Source organism: Chelon labrosus, assembly GCF_963514085.1.
Source record: "Chelon labrosus genome assembly, chromosome: 18".
NCBI lineage: Eukaryota > Metazoa > Chordata > Actinopteri > Mugiliformes > Mugilidae > Chelon > Chelon labrosus.
In genome coordinates this window covers 5,487,050-5,509,274 of record NC_140351.1, presented here as the reverse complement: position 1 = coordinate 5,509,274, position 22,225 = coordinate 5,487,050, and the positions used below count along the sequence as shown (strand labels likewise).

General features: G+C 45.8%; 1 protein-coding gene across 1 annotated transcript in view; it reads left to right on the top strand.

The window, feature by feature from the left end:
• LOC311503862 (partitioning defective 3 homolog) overlaps nt 1–22,225 on the top strand; it is a 364,850-nt gene that overhangs the window by 201,752 nt on the left and 140,873 nt on the right. The window contains exon 15 of the mRNA XM_084566761.1: nt 13,158–13,305. Coding sequence (XP_084422887.1) covers nt 13,158–13,305 — 148 coding nt within the window. The remainder of the gene's footprint in view (nt 1–13,157; nt 13,306–22,225) is intronic.

Sequence of the window (22,225 nt, the reverse complement as noted above, 5' to 3'; positions counted from 1 at the left end):
AAAAGAATATATATCGCGGCGAGGTGGATATTTGTAATAACGGAGCAGTCGGGAATATTGAAAGCGCTGGGATTTCAATGTCCGCGGCGAGAGCTGCACCTTTCTCCCACAAAGCCAATCTTCCTCGTGCTGTGTATTATTTAGGTGAAAGTCAAATGCGATGCACATTGCGACATTTTTTTATTTATTTATTTTTATTGTGGATTTGTGTGTGAATACATTCAGGCTCTCGTGCACGCCGGTTCGCCCTGCAGCCAGAGGTTGTACATCAGGTTTGATTAGTGTTGCTGTGACTCTAATTGGAGCTTGTGTCCTGTGGCTGTGTGTCAGTTTGGAGTACCACGCTGAGCCTCCCCCCGCCTCCCTCCCTGCCCTTCACCCCCTCTGCTAAACCTCATCCTCCAAGCATTCTGTCTTTCTCTCTTCTCACCTCAGCCCTGTGCACTTACGTTTTTCTCTGTCATTGTATTATTATTATTCGCATCTCTACCCCACTAACTAAACAGCTGGAGCTGAACTCGGGTGACACGGCGCCCCAGTTGTCTCCTCGTGCGATCTGCACACCTTACTCTTTTCCTTGCTGCCTTTTACTCCTCCTCACTTTCTCCCTCTTACTCCCCCTCCATCTCAATCCCCTTCTCCCCACCTCCTGACTAAGGGAGAGGACAAATGTCGCTCCTGGGAATGCTCTACCCCAAGGTTCAGTGAGTTCTATCGCTTTGGTCCAGTCACTCTCCTGTCCTCTTTAATCCCTCAGCAGCAGGCAGACAGGTACGCAACCTGACACGGGACAGACAGTTAGGTTCACATCTTGAGGAATGATTATATATTTCCACCGCGTGGGTGGAAATATATATATATGTAGCGGTTTATTCCATCTTTGATGCGTTTAGAGATCTAATTTAGAGGGATGCTTTGACCACTTTGTATATAGCTTGCATTTATTTCAACATTAGTTGCTGTGAGACAGTGGCTTGACAGTTTTGCAGAGAAAGGTGTAAATAGTGTGAAACTAAAGGAGAAGGAGATGTAGTAGTGCATTTTATATTCCATCTATCAAAGTCCCATTACAGCAAATCATACGCGGGCAGTGTTTTCAGGAAGCTTAGTGGTTTGAACAGGTGCCATAAAGTCACTAGAGGTGGAATATATTCTCAGCAGAGAGGAAAAATAAAAAATAATAAATAATAAAAAAAAGATGTGATTGTAAATTGTAAGAATTTAAGGTCAGCTGCAAACCCGAAGCAAGAAAAGCAGAAGTTAAATGTCGACACAGGCTCCCGGCTGCTACGTCCACCGCCCCCCCCCCCCCGCTCCTCCGTATTGGTCGGGCAGATATGTGGGGGAGCCTGCACCAGTTTGCCACTGTCACCCAGCCGAATGGGAGTGAGCACTGGAGGCCACCATTGAAATGAATCAGATCCATCACTGTCTGCAGGGGAGAGAAGCCGGGCAATGCAGCGTAATGTATCAGACGATGGGGGGGTGGGAGAGGCGGGTTGGACTGCCTGGTGCAGCATATCCAGGCCACCCCACTCCACGGAAAATTACATTGATTTCATCATCACTTCTCTTGGTCCTTTGGGCTAAAGTAAGATCATCTTTGGAGGAGCAGAGCAAAGTAATGTCTCCAGGTAATGTCAGCCGGCTGGGTTTGATGGCCAGCTGCAAAACCGTAGCTGAGAAGGACGCGCCAATGCATGGATACGGACATGGAGCACCTTTAGAGTAAATGTTAAAATGCAGTATGTGAAACTAATCGACTATATGACCGGCAAGTTGGCTTCCTGACAGGCACGCACACAGAAACGCCTGTTAAAGTATTTATCTATCTATCTCCAGCGTGAGCCGCTCAGTTCCATTGTTCCACTGCAACAGCATGTTGTTAATGGGGGCCTTTGGGTCCTATGGGTTGAGGGGAGGGGCCTCTGTGGATCATCCCACAGATACTTGATCAGTTTGGATTCTAGTGAATTTGGAGGCCAGGTCAACACCTTGTGCTGTTCTTCATGTTTTTTTGAGTTGTTCCAAACCCATTTTTGTGGCTGCATCCTGCTGGAGATGGCTGCTGCTGCCTTAATTAATTCATATTATGTCTTTTAACCCCTAGGACTATTGAATAATTTGTGCCGATTGTCAGTTCACAACAACCTCAAAAAGAAGAGAACACACACTCACTCACTCACACACACGTTGCCCAAGGTCTCCCCGGAAACCCAATTGCTTTCCGAAGGACTTGGGGCTTGACCCATCCCAATAGATCCTCTCATGGCAAAGACAAGTGTTTCTAGCGGGCGTGTTCATCCTGCTGATGGCCCATGATTAAGGCCATGTCTGAGGTGGAGTATCTGGCCTATTTGTGCTGCCATTACAGCAGTGGTGACGAGTGGCCTTTGCCTTGGGTTAATTTGAGGGTTTTTAATAAACTTGTATACAGGAAAAACAACAAAACATTGGTATGATAACAGATGTATTCCAGTCTTTGTTAATGTTGCGCAAACCCAGAAGGTCCCAACTGCGTTATTCAAAATCTGACAAGTTTTGTCAGACTTGGTCTTACCCAAGCTTTAAAGTACCTATCTGAGTTTACTGAGCCAGACTCAGCCAACCAGGTCACAGGATAGCAGTGACTCAGTGAAGCAATAAGTCAAAAGCAACAATATATTAGTCAGAGGTAGCAAAATACCTAAGAAGTCAGCCCAGATACCAATCCCTTAGTTTGCATTTGATGTGCAGCCAGAGGAGACGAAGATAGGCAGAAAAAGTACGCAAATATGCTCAATGCACACACACAAGCACTGCGACCCCCCCAAAAAACCACACACACATTCTACACCCACACTCTGTGCACCAGAACAATTAATTCCTCCTCTGTTCTGGCCCCCCGTTTGAAAAACTGCCGCTCTGCCCCAGATAGTCGGGCGATATGATTGGTCACCGCCAATTTGTTTGAAGCGCCGTAATTGCGTCGCCGCTCCGGAGACCGCATAATTTGTCCTTCTGTATCTGCCTTCTATTAATATATCGTCACGTGTGTTTGAGCAATTAAATTTATGGAAAAGTCATTTCAATTCCGTAATTTCTTTTTTTTTTTTCTTTCGCGCAACAATTCCTGAATGTTCTCCACAGAGTTGAAAAGAGCGTCCCGTGAAACGAATGCAGATTTGTTCCAGTAATTTGGTTGTTCAAAATCACTGTTGGATTTTTTTTTTGTCTACCTCCCACTTTTGGCACTGCTATAAAAAAATCTATATTCATACATTTTACTAATTTGGACTCTAATTTGGGTCATTGTTCGGTTGCCACCCATTTTTCTCATGTTTTTCTGACAATTTGGAGACACAATCACGCATGTGATCAGTTTATAATCTGCAGTGAAAATATCCTATTTGAGGAAATTAGGATGTCTGGGCAAAGTAAAGCAAAAACGGGAACCAAAAATGATCAGGCATAACGTCATGACCACCTTCCTAATATGGTGCAGGTCTCCCTTGTGTCTCCAAAGCAGTTGGGACTCCTCAGAGAATGGACATGGGCCTTCTGAGGGTGTCTTGTGGTGTCTGGCAGCTGAATGTTGTTGGGGGGGCTTTGAGGGGAGGGGCCTCTGTGGATCATCCCACAGATACTTGATCAGTTAAGGATCTAATGAATTTGGAGGCCAGGTCAACACCTTGTGCTGTTCTTCATGTTTTTATGAGTTGTTAAACCGTTTTTATGGCTGCATCCTGCTGGGTGTCATTGCTATGGGATGGGGGTGCCTGGTCTGGTCTAGGTGGGTGCTACATGTCTAAATAACATCCACACCAATGAATGCCAGGTCCAAAAGTTTCCCAGCAGAACACTGAATTGTCACAAGATGGTCGATGTTATTCACTTCTCCTGTCATAATGTTTTGGTCGATTGGTGCAGCAATTTCATTCCCCACTTAATCAGCTGCCCTCATCCTGAAACTGACAAATTGACCATTATGTGGGCAGGACAAAGAAGTCTGCTGATCATCATCTTATCAGAACTCCTTGTAGTACAAAGAAGATTATTAGAAAACTACAATAGCGGCTAATGTGCGGATATTTAAGGTTACATTATGTCACTAGAATAAGCTGGATTTTATATGGGAGCAGATATAAAACAATCCCCAGCCCCATTCGCATGCTCCTCTTTATCTTGTTTAAGAACTTTAACGCGGCGGTAGATGTTTGTTTCTGTTCCAGCGGCTGCAGCAGTTCATGATATCAGATATTCATCACACACGTGACTAAAGGCAGACAGGCTGGTGATAAGCGGCGCTCGTGGCTGGGCTTCATTTCTTTTATTTGAAATGCATCGCTTGATGTGCGCTCACGCCCCTCCGCGCGCTCGTGATGTTATTTATGACGGAGATCTCAGCTCGTCTTGTGGGTTGTTTTTTTTTTTGTTGTTGCTCTCCTTGACAACCCTACCTCAACCTGCTGCATTAATCAGAACAACAAAACCTACTTCTGCCTAGATTCTTCACACCCTTTCTCGTCTTCCCTGTCTACTTCTACCAAGGAAATGCTTTCCATATTCTACACGTCCAAAGTTGAATTTCACACTGTACTATTTTTACATTGTGGTTCTACCCACTCATGATAATTCATGAGACGGAGCTTGTGCCTAGGGACCAGCGGTGCTATCATTTGAGTCCTTTGCTTCTCCCTCAATCTCCTCCTCGTTTGTTTGATTCCATTTGTTGAAATAAAGATATTTCCAACTTTCTTTTTGTGCTTGTCTCAGCAGAGCCTTTCCGTCAAGGCTGCCCGGAGACATGAATGTAAAGCCTTTATGTAAAGCGCTCCCCGTCCTTTGACCACTTGAAAGACTTTCCAGTCCAGCAATCGCAATTATGTAAATATCATGTGGGGCAAGAAGCGGCCGCAAAGGTGCTCGGTGAATTTAGTCTCACCTGGGAAACGTGTTTCTGGCGTCTTGGCGCCGCATTTGTATTAGTGTCCGCGGGTCGCCTGCCGCTCCTCGACAAACGACCCATTAGCGACGCCAACATTTACTGCCCTGCGCTGCTGAGATTTGGATTTACATGACAGCTAATCAACATCAGTGCTTTAAATTGAAGGAATGTGACGGGCTTGTAACAGCGTGATGCGTAATGACAGGGCGGCGCGGGGAGTGAGTTCAGCAGACATGAGCTAATACAATACAAGCGGCCTCCGCTCCATTCGCTCCTCCATATTTATTAGAACAGACACGTTTCTTTTTGTCTAAGCTATCATGTTAAATAATACAACAAATGAAAATGTCACGGACAGATTGGGAACCTTGTGACTGACCGAGAAGCTCTAATTTTCTTTCATTAGCCCGCAGCACATTCTCTCAGCACCATCGCGACTTGTCAACATGTATTTAAGTAAATTACGTGCGGGTCTTTTCATGTTCCTCTTTCAAAAAGTGGGGTTTTCGTCTATGGAGCCTATTCACTCTTATTCAGAAAGTGGCATGCGGTTGAACCGGGAGCTGTCGTACATCTCACACATCAGCTTGCATTTGTTTTGAAGTTTTCCTTGGTTCCTTGATACGCTTCTGCTCAAGCTCGGGTCAATTATTATCTATTGAGGCCGCAGAGGAGGTTGGTTACAGCCCCGAGGTCCTTAAACTTCCTAACAACATCAGCAGCTGTGCTCACAGTCACTGTACGTTAAGCATATAGCATTTACAGTGACCATGCACGGCGGTTATTTTATTCCGTGTCTCCTCAGACGACCTCCTTGTTCTTCCGTTCTCTTGTCCATGATAAGCACAGTGATACCGCACAGCTTCTCCTTTTAAAAGGAAATGCTGAATGACACATCACCCCTTATCTACTTGTGTTATGGCGTGGAGCCAAGAGGTAGGATCCACATGTAGACACAAGGGGAGGCAGGAAGACAAGAAACAACAAACTTAAAAATCGGGAACAAAAGGCGGTGCAGTGTGAAAACGCAGGTAGTCCAAATAACGAAAAAGCGAAAACTCAGGAAACCAGGAACCACAAGGAGCTGGATTGAAAAATGAGGGTACATCTACAAGCGGGTAACTCGACAGACGACTTGACAACAGACAAAGGGAAAGGCAGGAATATATGCACCGATCAGCCACTACATTAAACCACTGACAGGAGAAGTGAATAACATTGACCAATTCGATGTTCTGCTGAGAAACTTTTGGACCTGGCATTCATTGGTGTGGATGTTACTTAGACATGTAGCACCAACCTAGACCATACCAGGCACCCCCCCACCCCATAGCAATGACACTCCTTGATGGTAGCAACCATCCCCAGCAGGATGCTGCCACAAAAACGCTTTAGGAACAAATCAAAAAACATGAAGAACAGCGCAAGGTGTTGACCTGGCCTCCAAATTCACTAGATTCCAAACTAGTGTAGTATCTGAGGGATGATCCACAGAGGCCCCTCCCCTCAACCCATAGGACCCAGAGGCCCCCAACAACAACATTTTGTTGCCAGACACCACGGGACACCCTCAAAAGATCCATGTCCATTGTCTGATGAGTCAGTTGGAGGCCTAGGGAGACCTACACAATATTAGGAAGGTGGTCATAATGTTTTGCCTTGCAAGACTTATATGCCTATATCAAAACTCAACCACATGATCCGAAAAAAAAGTAAAAACCATGACATCTAAAGGGCATCTGTAATTTTGTTGAGGACATTTCAAGATGTTTGTAGCAACCATTTTCCTCCTTTTTGGTCAAAAGTTATGGTCAATTAGTTCAGGGAGGCCTCAGAGCTGGTTCTCAGCAAGTTGCTTCGCAACCCACCCTCCACCCCAGCACCTCCCTATGCTGTGTCATTTATTCTTGTTCTGTTCTGTAGATCGTGGGAATCTTACTGCCCAAAAACAATTTACTGCAAATGCTTGAGTTCCTTTGACTGAAGGGATCCCGGCCACCACACTTTTCCCTTTTGGTCGTTGCCTTTGTTCCACCCAACAGTGGATTCAAAATGAGTCCACATATGATGTGGATTCACAGAAAAGAAGCAAACATTTGCTCTTCTTAAGATAGCAGATTGCTCACTACACTACACTATTAGGGACATGCTTAGGTTGCAGACAAAACAGCTTTACTGCTGATGAGATGCAGCAGGGGGCTAGAGCGGAGACTTTATTCCACGCTTTCTCCTTAGAGTTATTGCGTCATAAGGACTGGCAGTAAAGAGTAACTTAGTTAACTCCGCGAAGAGAGTAGATGCAACAGCTTATTCTGTATATGAAAGAGCACCGACGCGGTCTCCTCAGCATGCCAATAGCCCCGTTTGTAATCCATTTCAATGGCGCTGCTGTTAGTCACTAAGAGAGGGTTTATGCAAAGAGACAAGGGGGAAGGAAGTAGCTGGCCCTGACAAAAGACGCTCGCTCTGGATGAGAGAAGGGCTGATCGATAGAGCCTTGAGAGAGCTATCAATCAGAGCCCCAGCCTAGTAAATTATGGTTTTATTAGTATTGAGCTGGCCACTGCTGGGAGAGACCTTAAAACATTGAGATGCTGGGCCCACAGCAGCGTCAAGAGAAAGCGAGGGGAAATTTGTGTTTACCCCCTCCTCCCCCCCAGCTTAATATGGACAGATTGAAGTCCGGTTAGATCATGACATGTAGGAACTAAAGCTCCCCTGTTGTCAAAGAAAATGGGGGTGATTCATGGCAAGGGATAAAGTGAGGCCGAGGAGTGGTGCACTCTGGGAAGTGCAGTTTTCCGTGATGTAGTGGCTAAATTGAGGAAAGTAGATCGCAGAGCAGCAGAAATGCAATTCCAGTGCTGCCGGGCCCTCATTCCCAGCCGGCTCTCTAAGGACTAACTCATTTAGGAGCGGCAGGGGAAACTCAATAGGACCAATTGAGAGAATAATATATTGAATCTAGTGGTTGAGTGGGCTGCTTGGGCACGATGGAGGACTGTGGAGGTGAAGTGTGTGCTTTAGTGTCTGAAAGCCCGAGTGCTGTTAAGCAACGTGCACACTTGTTTTCTTTGCACTGTCCGTGAACTAGCTCAAAGTGAAAAAGAGGAATGATTTCTGGTATTTATTTATTTTTTCTTTTTTAGTTCATCTCGCAGCGCTTGTATGTCAATGTGCTCGGCATTTGAAGCAATCAATTCGTACAGCATGAGAGAAAAGTCGACAAAAGTTTGGCTGAAATGGAGAACAGCGTGGTAGCAAAAAGTCAGAAGCCGTGTTTAGGTATTGAAATCTCACATTTAAGCAAAGCATGATGTAAAAGCTTTATTAGCATCGTCGAATCATTCAACAATCTTGTTCTTGAGCATAAAATGATGGAATGAAACTGTTTCATATTTTGTACTCTTTGGTATCAGGAGCTGTTTCTTTTATTAGCTTTTCATTTGATTGGATAGCTAATAAAACAGTGTCAATGTCTCAGTCATACTCAAATAATAGGTGCTTTTGGTCTGGCTTGTGCTATGGCTCTTGGGATGTTGGCTTGTTTAGTCCCGCAAATACTAATCTGGGGTGCAGGGCCATTTCATACGGCGTGTGCATGACCATGAAGAAGAATGTCGAGTGGTTATTCTTTGCATGATTGTGTTTGATATAGCGGCATCGAAAAGTAGTTCCCTGATGCTAACGAGGTTATCCTGCCTATCTGAGCGTTTTGTTTATTTCAACTAAATTCCTTCTTTTAGTTTAGTTTTCTGTGCATTGTTAATGACGGGTAAACAGACAAACGACATCTACTTCCACTGGGTGACTTGTTCCTCAAAGCTTGTGTCGCTCAGATTTTTACCTCAGGTTTAGCTGTCAAATGTTGGGATGCTAACACCTAAACGCATCAAGTCAGTGCGTTACCGTTGCTAGTGCTAACGTTATAGCAGATTCTCATAGATTCTCATGCATTCACATGCAGTGGCAACCTCTGGGGCTGAATAGCCCACGTGCAAGTGCCAAAAACAGTTTCTTAAATGGCCGCTTGAGTCTGGCTCCGACAGTAAGTCAACTCACATGTTAAAATGGCCATATTTGCAGCATAAACACTCATGTGTAGGGAGGGTGAAGCTTTGAGTGACAAGTTGTTGCCCTTACAGGTTGCTAGCTGTCTGACTAGCTGTTATCCATCCTTAGCTTTAGCTCCACTCACGCTCTCTGTCTCTTTGACCGTAAGTCACTGCCAAGATGGCGTCGGCCACAGCCACCATACTGAGCTTCAGAACTGTTCTCTTCAAGAAACCTGTGGGTGATATCATGATGTGTTTGTCCATCTTTATGTACAGTCAATACAGAAGGCAGACATTTATTTCACAAGTATAGAATCACTTTGTTTTGTTTTGATGCAATATCTAAGTCCAGTAGTTGTCAGAAAACCTTTTAGTGTCGCTTTTCTCACATTGTCCTTATTTATTTGCACATGGTCTGTGGTATAGATGAAGTTTAAGGTTACTCTGCCCGGATCCTCATAATTTCAAGTCCAACTCACCAAGGCTAGACACTTAATGTGTTTTTAGCGATAGTTAGTCGTATCCTCATGCTACACCGGTTTCCTGGCTGTGTCATGTTTAGGTGAAATTGAAGTTTTGCTAAGAACTCCTAAAAGACCCGGGAGCCCACTTTGGGAAGCTCTGGCATTAGGCGAGGCTCTAGGTGGATGTGAGAAGCTAAATGAAGTTGGGTATCCAGCCAGCAGATAGGTGAGTTGTGCCTGGGGCAGGATGCAGCAGCTTAAGGATTGTAATTACAGCATTATGGTGGAGGTTGACTGGATTAGGGTCGCAGCAACAGGCTGAGACCAGGATAGAAGACCAAGGAAACGGCCGTGGACCAGACGTTATTAGCCTCAGTTGACAGCTTAAGACCGTTTCTATCAACACGCTGCCGCTTCTCCCACACTGAGCTCTCAAGGTCAGGAGGATGCCGACGAGCAGTCGGAAAAAAAAAGGCGTCAGCGCTCGAGTCTGCACTCACCACAAATGGACGTAAACACACACGGGAGCGCATGCATGCATTTACAGTGTATGCACGCGGAGATAAATAAAAGCTGAGCTGCAGCTGATGTCGACCGGGCTCGGCGTAAGTCACGCTGCTCTGCCCTCTGCCTCAGTCAACACCGTAATCCACTCTGAAAATGACTAGATTAAGACAGATTAAACACATGATGAGGTGATGAGAAGTGGTGGAAAGAAAAGAAGTCAAATCTCCCGCAAGACACGGGAAGACTTAAAGGACACGACGCCACTTTTCAGACGAATATGCTCCACGTTGTTTCACTGGATGCTATAGCTTTCGCACCTTTGTTTTAATCTTTAATATAACCGGGGTTTCTTCCGTTTTCCATTGATTCCGAGTGTTAAAAGACAGTTGGCGGGTATTTGGCGACGGCAGCGTCACCTGCAAATGTCACAGAAATTTCCACCAGCCGGTAAACACGCCCGAGTCAGTAAACAGATCCAGACTGTGCTAACACATTAGCATGCACAGAAGCAGACTTAATTAATACTGAATACACAAAGATTAAATTGCAGTAATTTCGCCTCTGCGTTATGTCTGTTTGTCACGGAAAACAATTAATACTTTTCAAATAAACCTGTTCAAGCTCGTCGACATAAGGCGACAGGGACGTAGTTGTCTTTGTGAGATCTATTCCACCTGACGGATTCTATATCATTTGTCTCTCTCCCTCTCTCTTCCATTACGCCCCGCTCTTCTTTTCAGCTCATGACAAGCCTCCGCCAGATCCGAAACAGATTAAAAAGTGCGGAGAGCAGTTGAATAAAAGGAGGGTGGGGGGGGAAAGCGAGTAAAATAAATCTTCATTTCGACAATTTGAACCTTTATTGAGCTGGAATCATCCAGGGACGTGCTTTTTATTAAAAGGCCGGCAGTGTCCGTGGCTCTGATTGTAATTGCGTTGACCCAGCCTCCTCCCCTCCTCCTGCACCCCCCCCCGCCGCCGCCGCCACCATTTCGCACAGCTCCCCTCTCCCTCCTCGCTCTTATCAACGCGCTGTCCCGATAAAGTCTTGTGCTTTCAACCTCATTAAACCTCTCATTTATATTAACAACAGCAGATAAGTCCCAGCACCCTGAGTGCACCGTGGCCCTCGGCTTCCACACCCCCACATTTCTCCTCTTTCTTCTAATTCTTTCCGTTTGTTTGCCAAAAAAAAAACTCCCCTTCACCTCCTCGTCTTCTCTCCACCTCCTCCTCCTCTCCATCCGGCGCCCCTTTCTTCCCGCTGCTGTTGCTGTTGTCTGATTTTGTTTTTCTTCTTTTTTACTCCCCTTCCTCCTGGCTGGGAGCCAGTGGAGTATTGTGAAACATCAATATTAGCCCGGGCCCCCCTGGTTTATGGCATGCTTGAGGTACAGGGTTGAACTATGTAGCTGTGAGGGAGCTATCTGTAATAGGTCCTGCGCGGGGAGTTCTCCTCCAGTGCATTCCCCTGGCTGCCCACAGGCTGCTATGAGGTATTGTGGGAAATAAGGCCAAGGCCCAAGTTTAATTCTCAAAGTCTTTACGCGTGGTTGTCTTTCCTCCCTACTTCTATTTTTCTCAGCTCCACTCCCTCCATCCTAAAATACTACATTTGAGTATTGACTGCCGAAAGACTGGACGCACTCTTTAGGCCCAGCGGTCCAAGACCCAAAGACTAACTGCTAAGCATGTCCCTCTGTCAAGACTGACACGTGCACGGAGTGTACAGCGGGCTCGATAACCAGCAGTGCGGCACATTGACCACATGGCAAACGCCACTGGTCCGTTTACGGGGGCTCATTGTTAGAGGCAGCTGTCTATCGGCCTATGGGAAATCCATGGAGCTTTATCCGGCTCTAACTACTGCAGGAGCCGTTTCACACTGCTGAAGCAGAAAATACAGGGGTAAGTTGAGATGGATCCCGAAGCCTCGTTTCCATGTTTCCGGAGTGTTGACGGCGCCACCTCAGGAGCCGTGTGCTGCAGGCTCGTTTCTTCACTGTGTGTCCCCTCTGTAGCCTCCTGTTCATACATGCAGGGATAAAAGGAGTTTAAATGCCTTTTCAGAACTTGAACATATTTTATTAGAGTTTTACATACCAGTTAGACCGTCTTTCACTCAGTTTGATAGAACGATGTCACGCATAAAACACTGATATCACAAGCAGCCTTTAAGTTGCTGACGTTGCTCCCAGTGCAGCAACGTTTGTCTGAGACAATCCTGCACCATTATCAAGAGCAAATACCTGCAAACTCAGCTACACGCACATTAGTCATGGGTGCACTTATGTGTGTGTGTGTGTTTTGTGCCAAGTAGCATAAGTTGCTATGCTAACAGGCTGAAATAAAGAATACGCCTGGTAAATAAGTTAGCACTGTGATTGTTAGCATGTTAAGCTGCCACTAGCATTAAGCTCAAAGCTAAAGTAAACATTCTGTTGTGGTATTAAATGTGCTTAGTGCGATATTAAAGTCGGCCACACGCAGTCAAAGGATTGGGCACCTTCTCATTCAAGGTTTTTCTTTATTTTTTTTATTATTTTCTACACTGTAGATTAAAACTGAACACAACTACGAAGGAACGCAACCTTAACTAGCTGACACTGGACTAAACATACACGATGCAGTCACCTTAATTCATCCTCTGTCAGTCTGTCGGTGCTGCTCTGTTGTTGTGTAGTGTCTTTTTTTAAGTGCATTGTCTCCACAATGTTTTGTAATTTGTGTGTATTGTATGTTTGCCACTGTTTTTCTGCACCGTTTGCACTGTTCGTACTGTTTGCTCAGTTTTGTTTACTCTTCATAAGCTTGCACATGCCCGCTTTAAGCTCAGTCCCTTGTATTACACTTAGTCCTATGTCCTCATGCAGCTTCACGGTCCCAGCACCTGCCATATATGGTTAAAATGACAATATAAACCTCTTTGACCTTTTGATATGGAATTATGTATTCAACAAACCAGAGTTTATTTTATACCCAGTGTCATCTGGTAGTCGCCAGGGACGGTTTTCAATTAACAGGTGTGCCTCAAGTGTGAATTTGTGGAATTTCTTGCCTTCCTAACCTGTTTGACACCATCAGTTGTTGTTGTGCATGGGTAGGGTTGGTGCACGGTACTCTGCAGTATAAATCACACTGTAAACCTTTGCCTGGTACTGTACGTACACATCTGTAACAACGATCCCTTCTCTCCATCTGCAGGAAATCCCCGTCAGCCCTTCATTTGTTGAGCATTCCGTCAACTCTCTTCTGGAAAACCACGAACGGCGGATCTCCCACTCTCTCTATGAACCCAGCGAGGGCTCGGATCACATCTCCACACCCCTAGCTAACGCAATTGGACGCATTGGTGAGTTTAATATATCACCTTTTAACTGCTACTCAACAAAACATTTATTGCTCCCGGTTCACCTTGACGGAACGTGCGGTTGACCCGGTTAACCTCATGCACGCTGAATGCATTTTCCCCTTGAACTGGTTCTGCCCGTAATCTGACATTCCCCGATCAATTTGAACATTAACGCCGACCCCCCGTGAAAAGCATCTGAAAAGCCCCAACCGGCATCACCTTCAAAGCCTCCTCCCCCCTCATCGCATTCCAACGTACGCTATTTCACTACTCCAGCCTCTCGGGGATTAACGTCAGCGCCGATCCTCCGCCACCTTCGCTCCACTCCTGACTGGTTTCTCCCGGGTCAATTCCCATTTTGCCCAGCTGACATCAGACAGCCGAGATCTCGGCTCTTCGGGTGTATTAGAATTGGCAATCCAGTCCTCGACAATTCGCCGCTGTCATCTCGGCATCGACAGACCTTTCACGTATGCATGAGGTGAAGGTGATTGTGATCAGCGGTGGGAGGGAAGGTTTGCGGGGAAAGATCATGCAGCGCAGTCAAATGCATACTTCCTTTTCCCCACACACGTCGTTTATAGGCAAATGTTTGACATTATTTAGTCTTCACCCTACCTTTCTTTTTATATATATATATATATACGTCTCATTCCACACCTCTTTGTCTCTGGTCTTTGTCTGTTCCCTGTTTTCTCTCTATCAATCAATTGATCTCTTCAGTCTTTCTCCTCTTTCACCTCTCACCCTGTCATCCTTCCACCTTCTCTGCACACTCGGCAAAGTGAATTTGTAATCTGTCAGTGATCTACACTTTCATCCTCTCCATCCTCCTCCCAACCGTTCTACTGTTTCTTTCCTTTAACCTCCCCGCCATCTCCCCCTGGAGCGGTGCCACTCTGCCACTGATCATAGAAGATCAGAGACTGTGTCAGAGGCATCTGATGGTTAATTAAGCTTCCAGATCAATAGGGCTTGCCCCTGACACTCTGTCTCCTTCCCTCTTCTCCTCTGCTATTTTTTTTTTCATCGCGTCTTTCCCCTCCACCCCAAAATCAAATGTTCTCAAATTGCTCGGGCTTTCCTCTCGGTTCATCTTATTTATTCCGCTGACTTTTCCGATGCCGTCTTTTCTGATCGTGAGCGGCAACTGTGGGCGCACTGATGGAAATTTTTTTTTTTTTTTTTTTTTTTTTTTGCCATTGAAACTTCAAGGGCGCCCGGCTCTCGTCTCATCCTGCAGAGTAGGAGTCGAATGAGCCAAGTGGAAAAGTTTTAGGAGTGGGGGCGGAGTGGGTGCTAAAGCAGTAAGTTATCACAGCCGAGGCTCCCTCGGAGGCTCTGATCTTCGACTCCGCTCGTCTCTCTCGCTGCAAGAAAGTGTCAGATCCTTTCGGTTTATGTCTTCGGGCGTTCTCCGAGTCATGCCCTCATTAACCCGTGCCTGCTTTCTGCGACGGCTCTTCATCTTTTAAACTGACACAATTTTGTTATTTGAATTTCTGATGCGGCGACAGTCGAGTTCAGTACTGCAACACAACACTGCCGCACTGAGGTGAAATGCAACACCTGAGAAGTGGAAACTTCCTGTCAACCAGTTTATGGTTATACTCAGTTTCTCCTCTTGAATCTTCAGTTTCCTGAAAATGCAATATAGATGTAAATATCAACCGTGTGTCAAAGCAGAGAGAGATAAATATTTTTCTATTATATTATCTTCAAACTTTTGGTTCCACACCACAAAAAGTTGAATTTATTACAATAAGTACAGTTTTCAACCCAGCTGTCAAACGTTGTCCTGAAGCAGCAGCTTAGGATCCCTTAAAAAAAAATACAGTTATAGATTCATGCTCAGCATCTATGAGCAAAATATCTCTATTTTTTATTTCTACGTCATCTCACAACTTCTGAAGACAGTGCTACACATTGGCGCGCTGTTTATTTTACCGGTACAGTCCCATCTTGCTTTAAAAATGCTCCCGCTGAAAATAATTTCTCTTCTTCTCGGACAGCTGCGTTTCAGGTTCTAGGACTCGAAACAATCTGAATCTGCTCTTTTGACGGTGTTAATCATTTGTTCTTGTCTCTGGACGTGGTATGAAGTCTTTGAGAATACTTTATTTTTTGTGTTGAAGGCATGTTGTTGGACACTTTTCAGCCTTAGGACTGATAATGTGTCATCGTCGTCTGCACCTGTCTCCAGCGGCGTACCACAAGGCTCCGTACTAGGCCCTATTTTAGTTTCCCAGTGTGCTTTTTTTTGGCGTTTATTTTTCAAACACTTTCTGTTGCCTTAACTCTGTTCATCTGACATCTTATGTAAGAAATCTGAGTATCCCCTTCGATTGTGGTATAAAATTTTAAAAAAGCACCTTCTCCGTCTGAATTTTGACAAATATTTAAAGGATCATTGTGAACCCAACATGATGACTTACTTATACACAAATGTTGGCAGATCTTGGCCAGCACTCACAGTGGGGCAGAGCATAAATATTACTGACGTATCTTTCTTAGTCTGGAAGCCAGATTGACATCACCCACCCCCAAACCTTTAGTGTGAGATGGTTGCTCTTGAGTCACTCTGTTGGGAACTTATTATTCTGGACAAAAGAGTTCCATCGGTGAAGTCAAAAACATCATCTGAGCACCGTGGAATGGATTTTATTGTCAACATAATGGCTCTGATTGGTTCCGAGGTATATTTTCTCTGTAACGGTTGAAACACGCCCCATATTTAAACACACATGGAGTCAAACCAGACTCCTGATAAGAACTGAGTGGGGCCACACTTAGCTGGTTATCGACCATGTGGAGTATTATTTCCTTTTACGTCCCTGTACTGCAGCTACTGCTTTAGTCTGAATTAAGGCAACGCATGGAGTCGCAAAAACACAACGCGTTTAAATTGCCTCCTCATTAATTGTGAAATGTTTTTATCAGCGTGGACGGCACTTGTCTGCCCGCTAGACAGAGAGTAGCTGTTTCAACCCTGTCTCCTTCTATATGTTATTTCAGACGGGCTCAGACATATTGCCCGGCGTGTCACATGTGACAGTTGTGGTTAGAGGACAGATGTTGAGATCGGCTCGGCAAGGTCAGGAAGCGCACAGCCGCCAGGGCTTGACTGACAGCTCGATGTGGAGTGCATCTAGACCTGCTAAATTACTGAATCATGAAGGCCAGACGGGTGGAGTTTGCGATATGGTTGCGTACGCACACAAGCGCCCGCTCGCGCACGACCGCCAAATCAGGTTATATACAGTTCTCACTGATGTGAGACGAACATTCTTCTTCAGAGCAAACAGTGATTACTGACAAAACTCTGAGGCATTTTATCTCTTAAAAGACAACAGAGGAACTCTCTAACCAAATCAAGCGCTCTCCTCTGCTGCTCTGCTCCATTATACTTGCCCGCGCTGCTATAAATGAACCGAGACACGGAGGTAAATGGGATGGAATGCTTTTGCTGCTCAAGAATTAAGACCTGACTAGGATTGGGAGTTATTGCAGATGGCAGCAAGTCAATACGGTGAAATTGTAAACTCCATATCTCTGCCAAGCCATGATGGTTATTGTTATGCTCTCTATGTTCTGTAAACGACAGCAAATGGCTGCAGTGTCCCGCCGATGCCCTACCTCACTGTACCTATAGTATTGATCAGAACCTGGACCGTCTTGTCTGCTCCCACCAGTCGCAGGTAGCTTTTTCTGAAACAGCGGGAATCGGTCTCGGTTCTCCGGGAGGATTGGTGCAATTGGAACGAATTATAGGAATTAAAATTGCCATGGCAACTGCAAAGAAATACTCAAAATGACACGGGAGGCAGGTGCTATTAAACTGGCAGTGGCATCCTATTGAGTGTAAGGACACTTTGCCTTGATCTTTCTTGCAGCGTTTCGGGCTGTCATTCAGAACTATCAGGTAATCGATAGTTGGAGGTAATCCCATTCTCGGTCCGCTTCAGTAATCCATGCTGTGCTGTGATATTGTCAGCTTTGGCTTCACACATGCACACACCACGCATCGCGGCATCACGGCCAGAGGCTGAATCCACAACTAGCAAGTAGTGAACATGCGGTAGCTCTGCTTGACTCAAGTTAAATGAGTTTTTTTTGACAGTTTTTTGCCTTTTCTCTTCTCGCTTCCCGTCCATCCCAGCCAGTCTTGTTTTGCCCGCTGGAGGTGAAGGGATGGAGAGCGGCTATGCCACTCGAAGAAAGGGAGACGGCAAAAAAAAAAGCTGAATATAAGCGGAGGGGAGAACGCGGAACTGAGTGGAATCTCCCGCGCAATGTGACAGCAAAAGTCAGAGCTTTGGCACAGAGGTTGTTAGCATCACACCCGGGCTCGCCTTCCGTCCTGTCTAATTGAAAAATGCCGCTGGGTGGCGGGGTCCTCACGCTGGGGTGAAAATTGAGGCCCGCGGACCGACCTTTTGTGTGGATGCGGCGGTTGCGACTGAGTCAGAATGCACGCCGCCCGCTGCGGGGCTGGCGCAGGATTGAGGGAGGAGCAGCGGGGGGAGGCCGGAGGTGGGAACCAGGCAAGCGAAGTCGTGCAGTTGTCACATTGGAAAGTAGGCGCTCGCGAGATGTAATGCGTGCAGCGCAGGTGACGGAGCCAAATCCTGCAGATGCGAGTACAGCAGTAGAGAGATCAGGAAAGTTCGGCATCACAAGGACTTTTATTTATTAAAAGGAAAAAAGCACAGGAGCAAATACACACATAGACTAATATGTCATAGCACGCTAACCTGAGGATCACCCAGACACTTTAACCTTCCCTAATAGCATTTAAGCGAGCTTGTCTTCCCAGGACTTGACCCCGCTTACCTCTAGTGTTTCACAGTTTGCAGACTCATCCTTCCTGTACGCGCATCCACGTGCGGCCGAGTGACCTCCCTCGACTTGGCGTCCGCCCCGCTGCAGAGAGGTATTAACATGCCTCAGTGAAAAATGACACAAAACTAAATGGTGTTACCCTTCCTCTGTGCTCCGCTCTGCGAAGAAAAGGTGCAGCTGCAGGTTTTTTAACATATTCAGTTAAAACATTGGTACGTTTTTTAGAAACCTTTATCCGTAAATAAGATTAAACGAGATTTTGATGGACATTCGCATTTAATTTCACAACCGGAAAAGGGTAATAACACATTAGCAGCATTAAGAAGGGTTCTTTCAGGTGTTTCAAGACCAGCACACTGAAACTAATGGATCTGAAGGGAGCTGGTAAATAGCCTTGTATTTTTGTAGCACTTTTCTACCTATTTGTACTCAAACCTCTTTACAGTCACAATGACACATCTACCCTATCACTGGGAGCAACATGGGGTCGATGTGCCGGGGATCGAAGCACTCCACTCTAACTGCTGAGCCACAGTGGTAGCAAGGTGGTTGCTGAAGGTGCCTACTTCAGGCATCAGCCGATGAGAATAACTCTTAATCATAAAATGATATGCACCGATCAATCAGGCATACCATTATGACCTAATATTGTGTTGTGCCTCCAAAACATTTGTGACTCATCAGAGAATGGACATGGGCCTTCTGAGGGTGTCCTGTGGTATCTGGCAACAGGTTGTTGTTAGTGGGGGGGCCTTTGAGGGGAGGGGCCTCTGTGGATCATCCCACAGATACTTGATCAGTTTGGGATCTAGTGAATTTGGAGGCCAGGTCAACACCTCATGCTGTTCTTCGTGTTTCTTGAGTTGTTCCTTTGCGTTTTTTTGTGATTGAATCCTGCTGGGGATGGCTGCTGCCATCAAGGAGTGTCATTGCTATGGGGTGGGGGTGCCTGGTCTGGTCTAGGTGGGTGCTACATGTCTAAGTAACATCCACATGAATGAATGCCAGGTCCAAAAGTTTCCCAGCAGAACATTGAATTGTCACAAGATGGTCAACGTTAGTTGCATCTCCAGTCAGTGGTTTTAATGTTGTGGCTGATCGGTGTAATACCATGTTTTAGCTATTTTATTTATGCATGGACACGATCATTGTTCATATAAACCTTTAATTTATGCTTGATTGGCTTCTCTCTTGCCCTCCTATTAGTTTCACTTGTTGTATTAGCGTATTAGCTTCTGCCACCATGTTACATATGAAACGAGAGGTCAGGAATGTCTTTGCGTTGGGATGCCTGCTCCTCCTGCTCCTCCTGCTCCTCCTGCTCCTCCTGGACGTTAAGCCAACACAGCTGCAGCTTGTGCGGGAGTGGTTTGACATGACATTCCCCCGAAATGCCATTTAAAAGCCAAATAACATGTGAAGATGAGAACGTGGTCCTTTTAATCAGCACCGTTGATGGGCTGACCTCAGGAATGAGGAAACCTTTTAGCCTCATCAGGGTAATATAAAGCAGGAGCAGCGGTTACTTTAGCTTGATGATGAAGATAATGTTTGCCAGTGGTGATGACTTCCATATATTACGCCGGGGATATAAGCTTCCACCACCTCGCTCTTTCAAGCTTACAGTCGCACCCGTCACACTTCTGTCAATATGTTGTCACAGAGATCTTCGTGACAACAGTCTCTAGCTGCGGGAAATGAAAAAGCTATTATGATTGATTGCTGCGCGCTCTGTCTCTGGGTCCAAGGGAATCGGTGATTCACACCATATATCTTTGCAAGCCTCCATGTTTGGTGTCCTCGTCCATGCGTCTGGATTCTAATGTTGCATTTGTCCACAAGGAAGCGAGCCAATCTGCCGAATGTTCGAATCAATCGCATTGACGAGGGAATCCCTCATGTGACACGGCGGCGCGCTGTTAAAACAAAATGGCACTGACGTCCCCTGGCGTGCATAAAGGCTTCGGTTTCCACTGGTGTGTGTACTTAGAGTGATTACCTGCTGCAGTCCGTGTATGAGTCTGATAGCTTTGGCAGCGCGGATCAACTAATGATCTCTCCTCCGGCCTGATCAATAGGCCAAAGCGTCACGGGGCGACGGCGGAAAGAGAGAAAGAGGAAAAGAAAGCAGGAGAGCGCGTGATGGACGGCGGATGGAGGAAAACGTGCAGGAGAAAGAAGATGGAGGGGGGCTATTAGTGTGACCTCTCACCCCACGGCTCAATGTTTCAACGGGCAACACTTGGTCAGGGGGCAGAGAGAGATGTGAGAGCTGTGATCCGTTTGGATGGATGCAGCCAGGTGGCCTCTCGAGCCGGAGAGCTTATCTGTCTCTGTCTTCACTCTCTGCCGGAGGGAGAGGGAACATCTCTGCTTCGGTATCTCGAAGCAGCTTCCGCGCGCTGGGCACGGCCGTCCCCCGAGGACTGTGTGTGCATCAGTACAGTCGTTAAAATAAAAATAAAAAAAACACACTCATTGTGTTTTTGACGTCCTTATCGAAAAATTATACCCGTTCGGTGGGCATGGCTATTATATGATAGGGAACTCTGAGACAGCTGCGTTGATTCAGACAGAAACCAATTTCATTTATCTCGTTTTTTTCTTTCTTTTAGTAACGAAAATGTGATGTCTACGAGCCGCAGTTGCACTGAAATTTAATTTCCTAGCATTAAAATTAATGACCACATTGATTTTAATATGGCGCAGCTGTTAACTGTGCCTTCGCATTACAATGTTACTGCTGCGTGACCCGCCCCACCCAACAACTTGTGTTTTTCGGATGGAAACTGCTAAGCGGCGCTGCTGCATAGGCGGCGAGCGTGAATCAGAAGCTCTCTCGCAAATATCAAACGGCCACCTTCCTGTGAACCATTAATCATAATTAGAGTAATATTTATCCCCATGTGGCCCCCTGCACACATATCTCTAAGATAAGTGTGTGACTGGCCGCTGATTATTTTAGTGACGGCATCGTGATGTTGCGTGTTCTCGTTTTTTTTTTTTTTTCCTCTGTCCTTTTCTTTTGCTTTTATTCCACGAGCTGAAAAGGCGGGCGAGCGGATGAAAGGCTCCAGTGTTTTCAGTATTGCCGAGGTCATCGCAGGCTGAATAAAAGCATTTGATTTTAGCCAAGATAGCGGGTTCTGGGGGTTTTGTCGAAAACAGTCATTTTATTCACGGTGCTCGGGATATTGTGGTTATTTTTTGCTGCGGTGCCATTAGACGAGAGAACAGCTAGTAAAAAAATAAAATAATAAAAAGTTGCTTCGAACTGAACAACAGCAGTAAGCTAAATATGATCTTCCCTCGGCGAGATGATGTAAACACAACAAGAAGACGAGGCCTTGAGAATGTATTCGCTCGTCATTTCATCAGCGCCTGTTTGCGTTCACTAGCTTCTCTCCATAATGAGCGGCAGTGACTTTCAGCCGCCTCAGTTGCAAACTAGTCCTCGGCCTGTTGGTCTTTTTTTTTTTTTTTTACTGCTGCGAGGAGCTGGTAAAGGACTACGGTGTCAAAACGGCGAGTGATGTGAACCTGAGAGGAGTCACGTTCTTAGTTTCCGCTTATCTGCAGAGTCGTGGTCAGAGCCAGCATCCATGACTATCAAGCTGACGGCTGCAAAAAAAAAAAGCAAAAGTGCTGCAGTTTCGCTTAATTATTTTTTAACCTCTCAAAGAATCAGCGTGGCCCCAGCTATAGCTGTCCCGGAAGTGGGGTGGCGTTAACACCTCCTCACTGTGTGTCGAGGGGTCTTGACTGGAAATCTTTCATAAAGCTGTGAGAGAAGCTTTTTAATTAAAAAAAAACGAAAAAAAAACAAAAAACGGTGTCCTCCGGCCAAGTGGTCTGCTGACACGAGTGAGGTGGTGATATTAAATGGACATATTGTGGATGCCAGTACCACAGCAAGCAGGTAGTCGGTGTCTGTTCCAGGCTGCTGCTGTAGCTGCTGTAGCTGTAGTGAAATTCTCCGGAGCCGCTGATGCAAACCAGAGGTAACTCCAGCTACCAGCTAAGGGAATGTAAAGGCTTGTAAAAGTAAATTTCGGGATACACAACCGCAGGGCGTCTG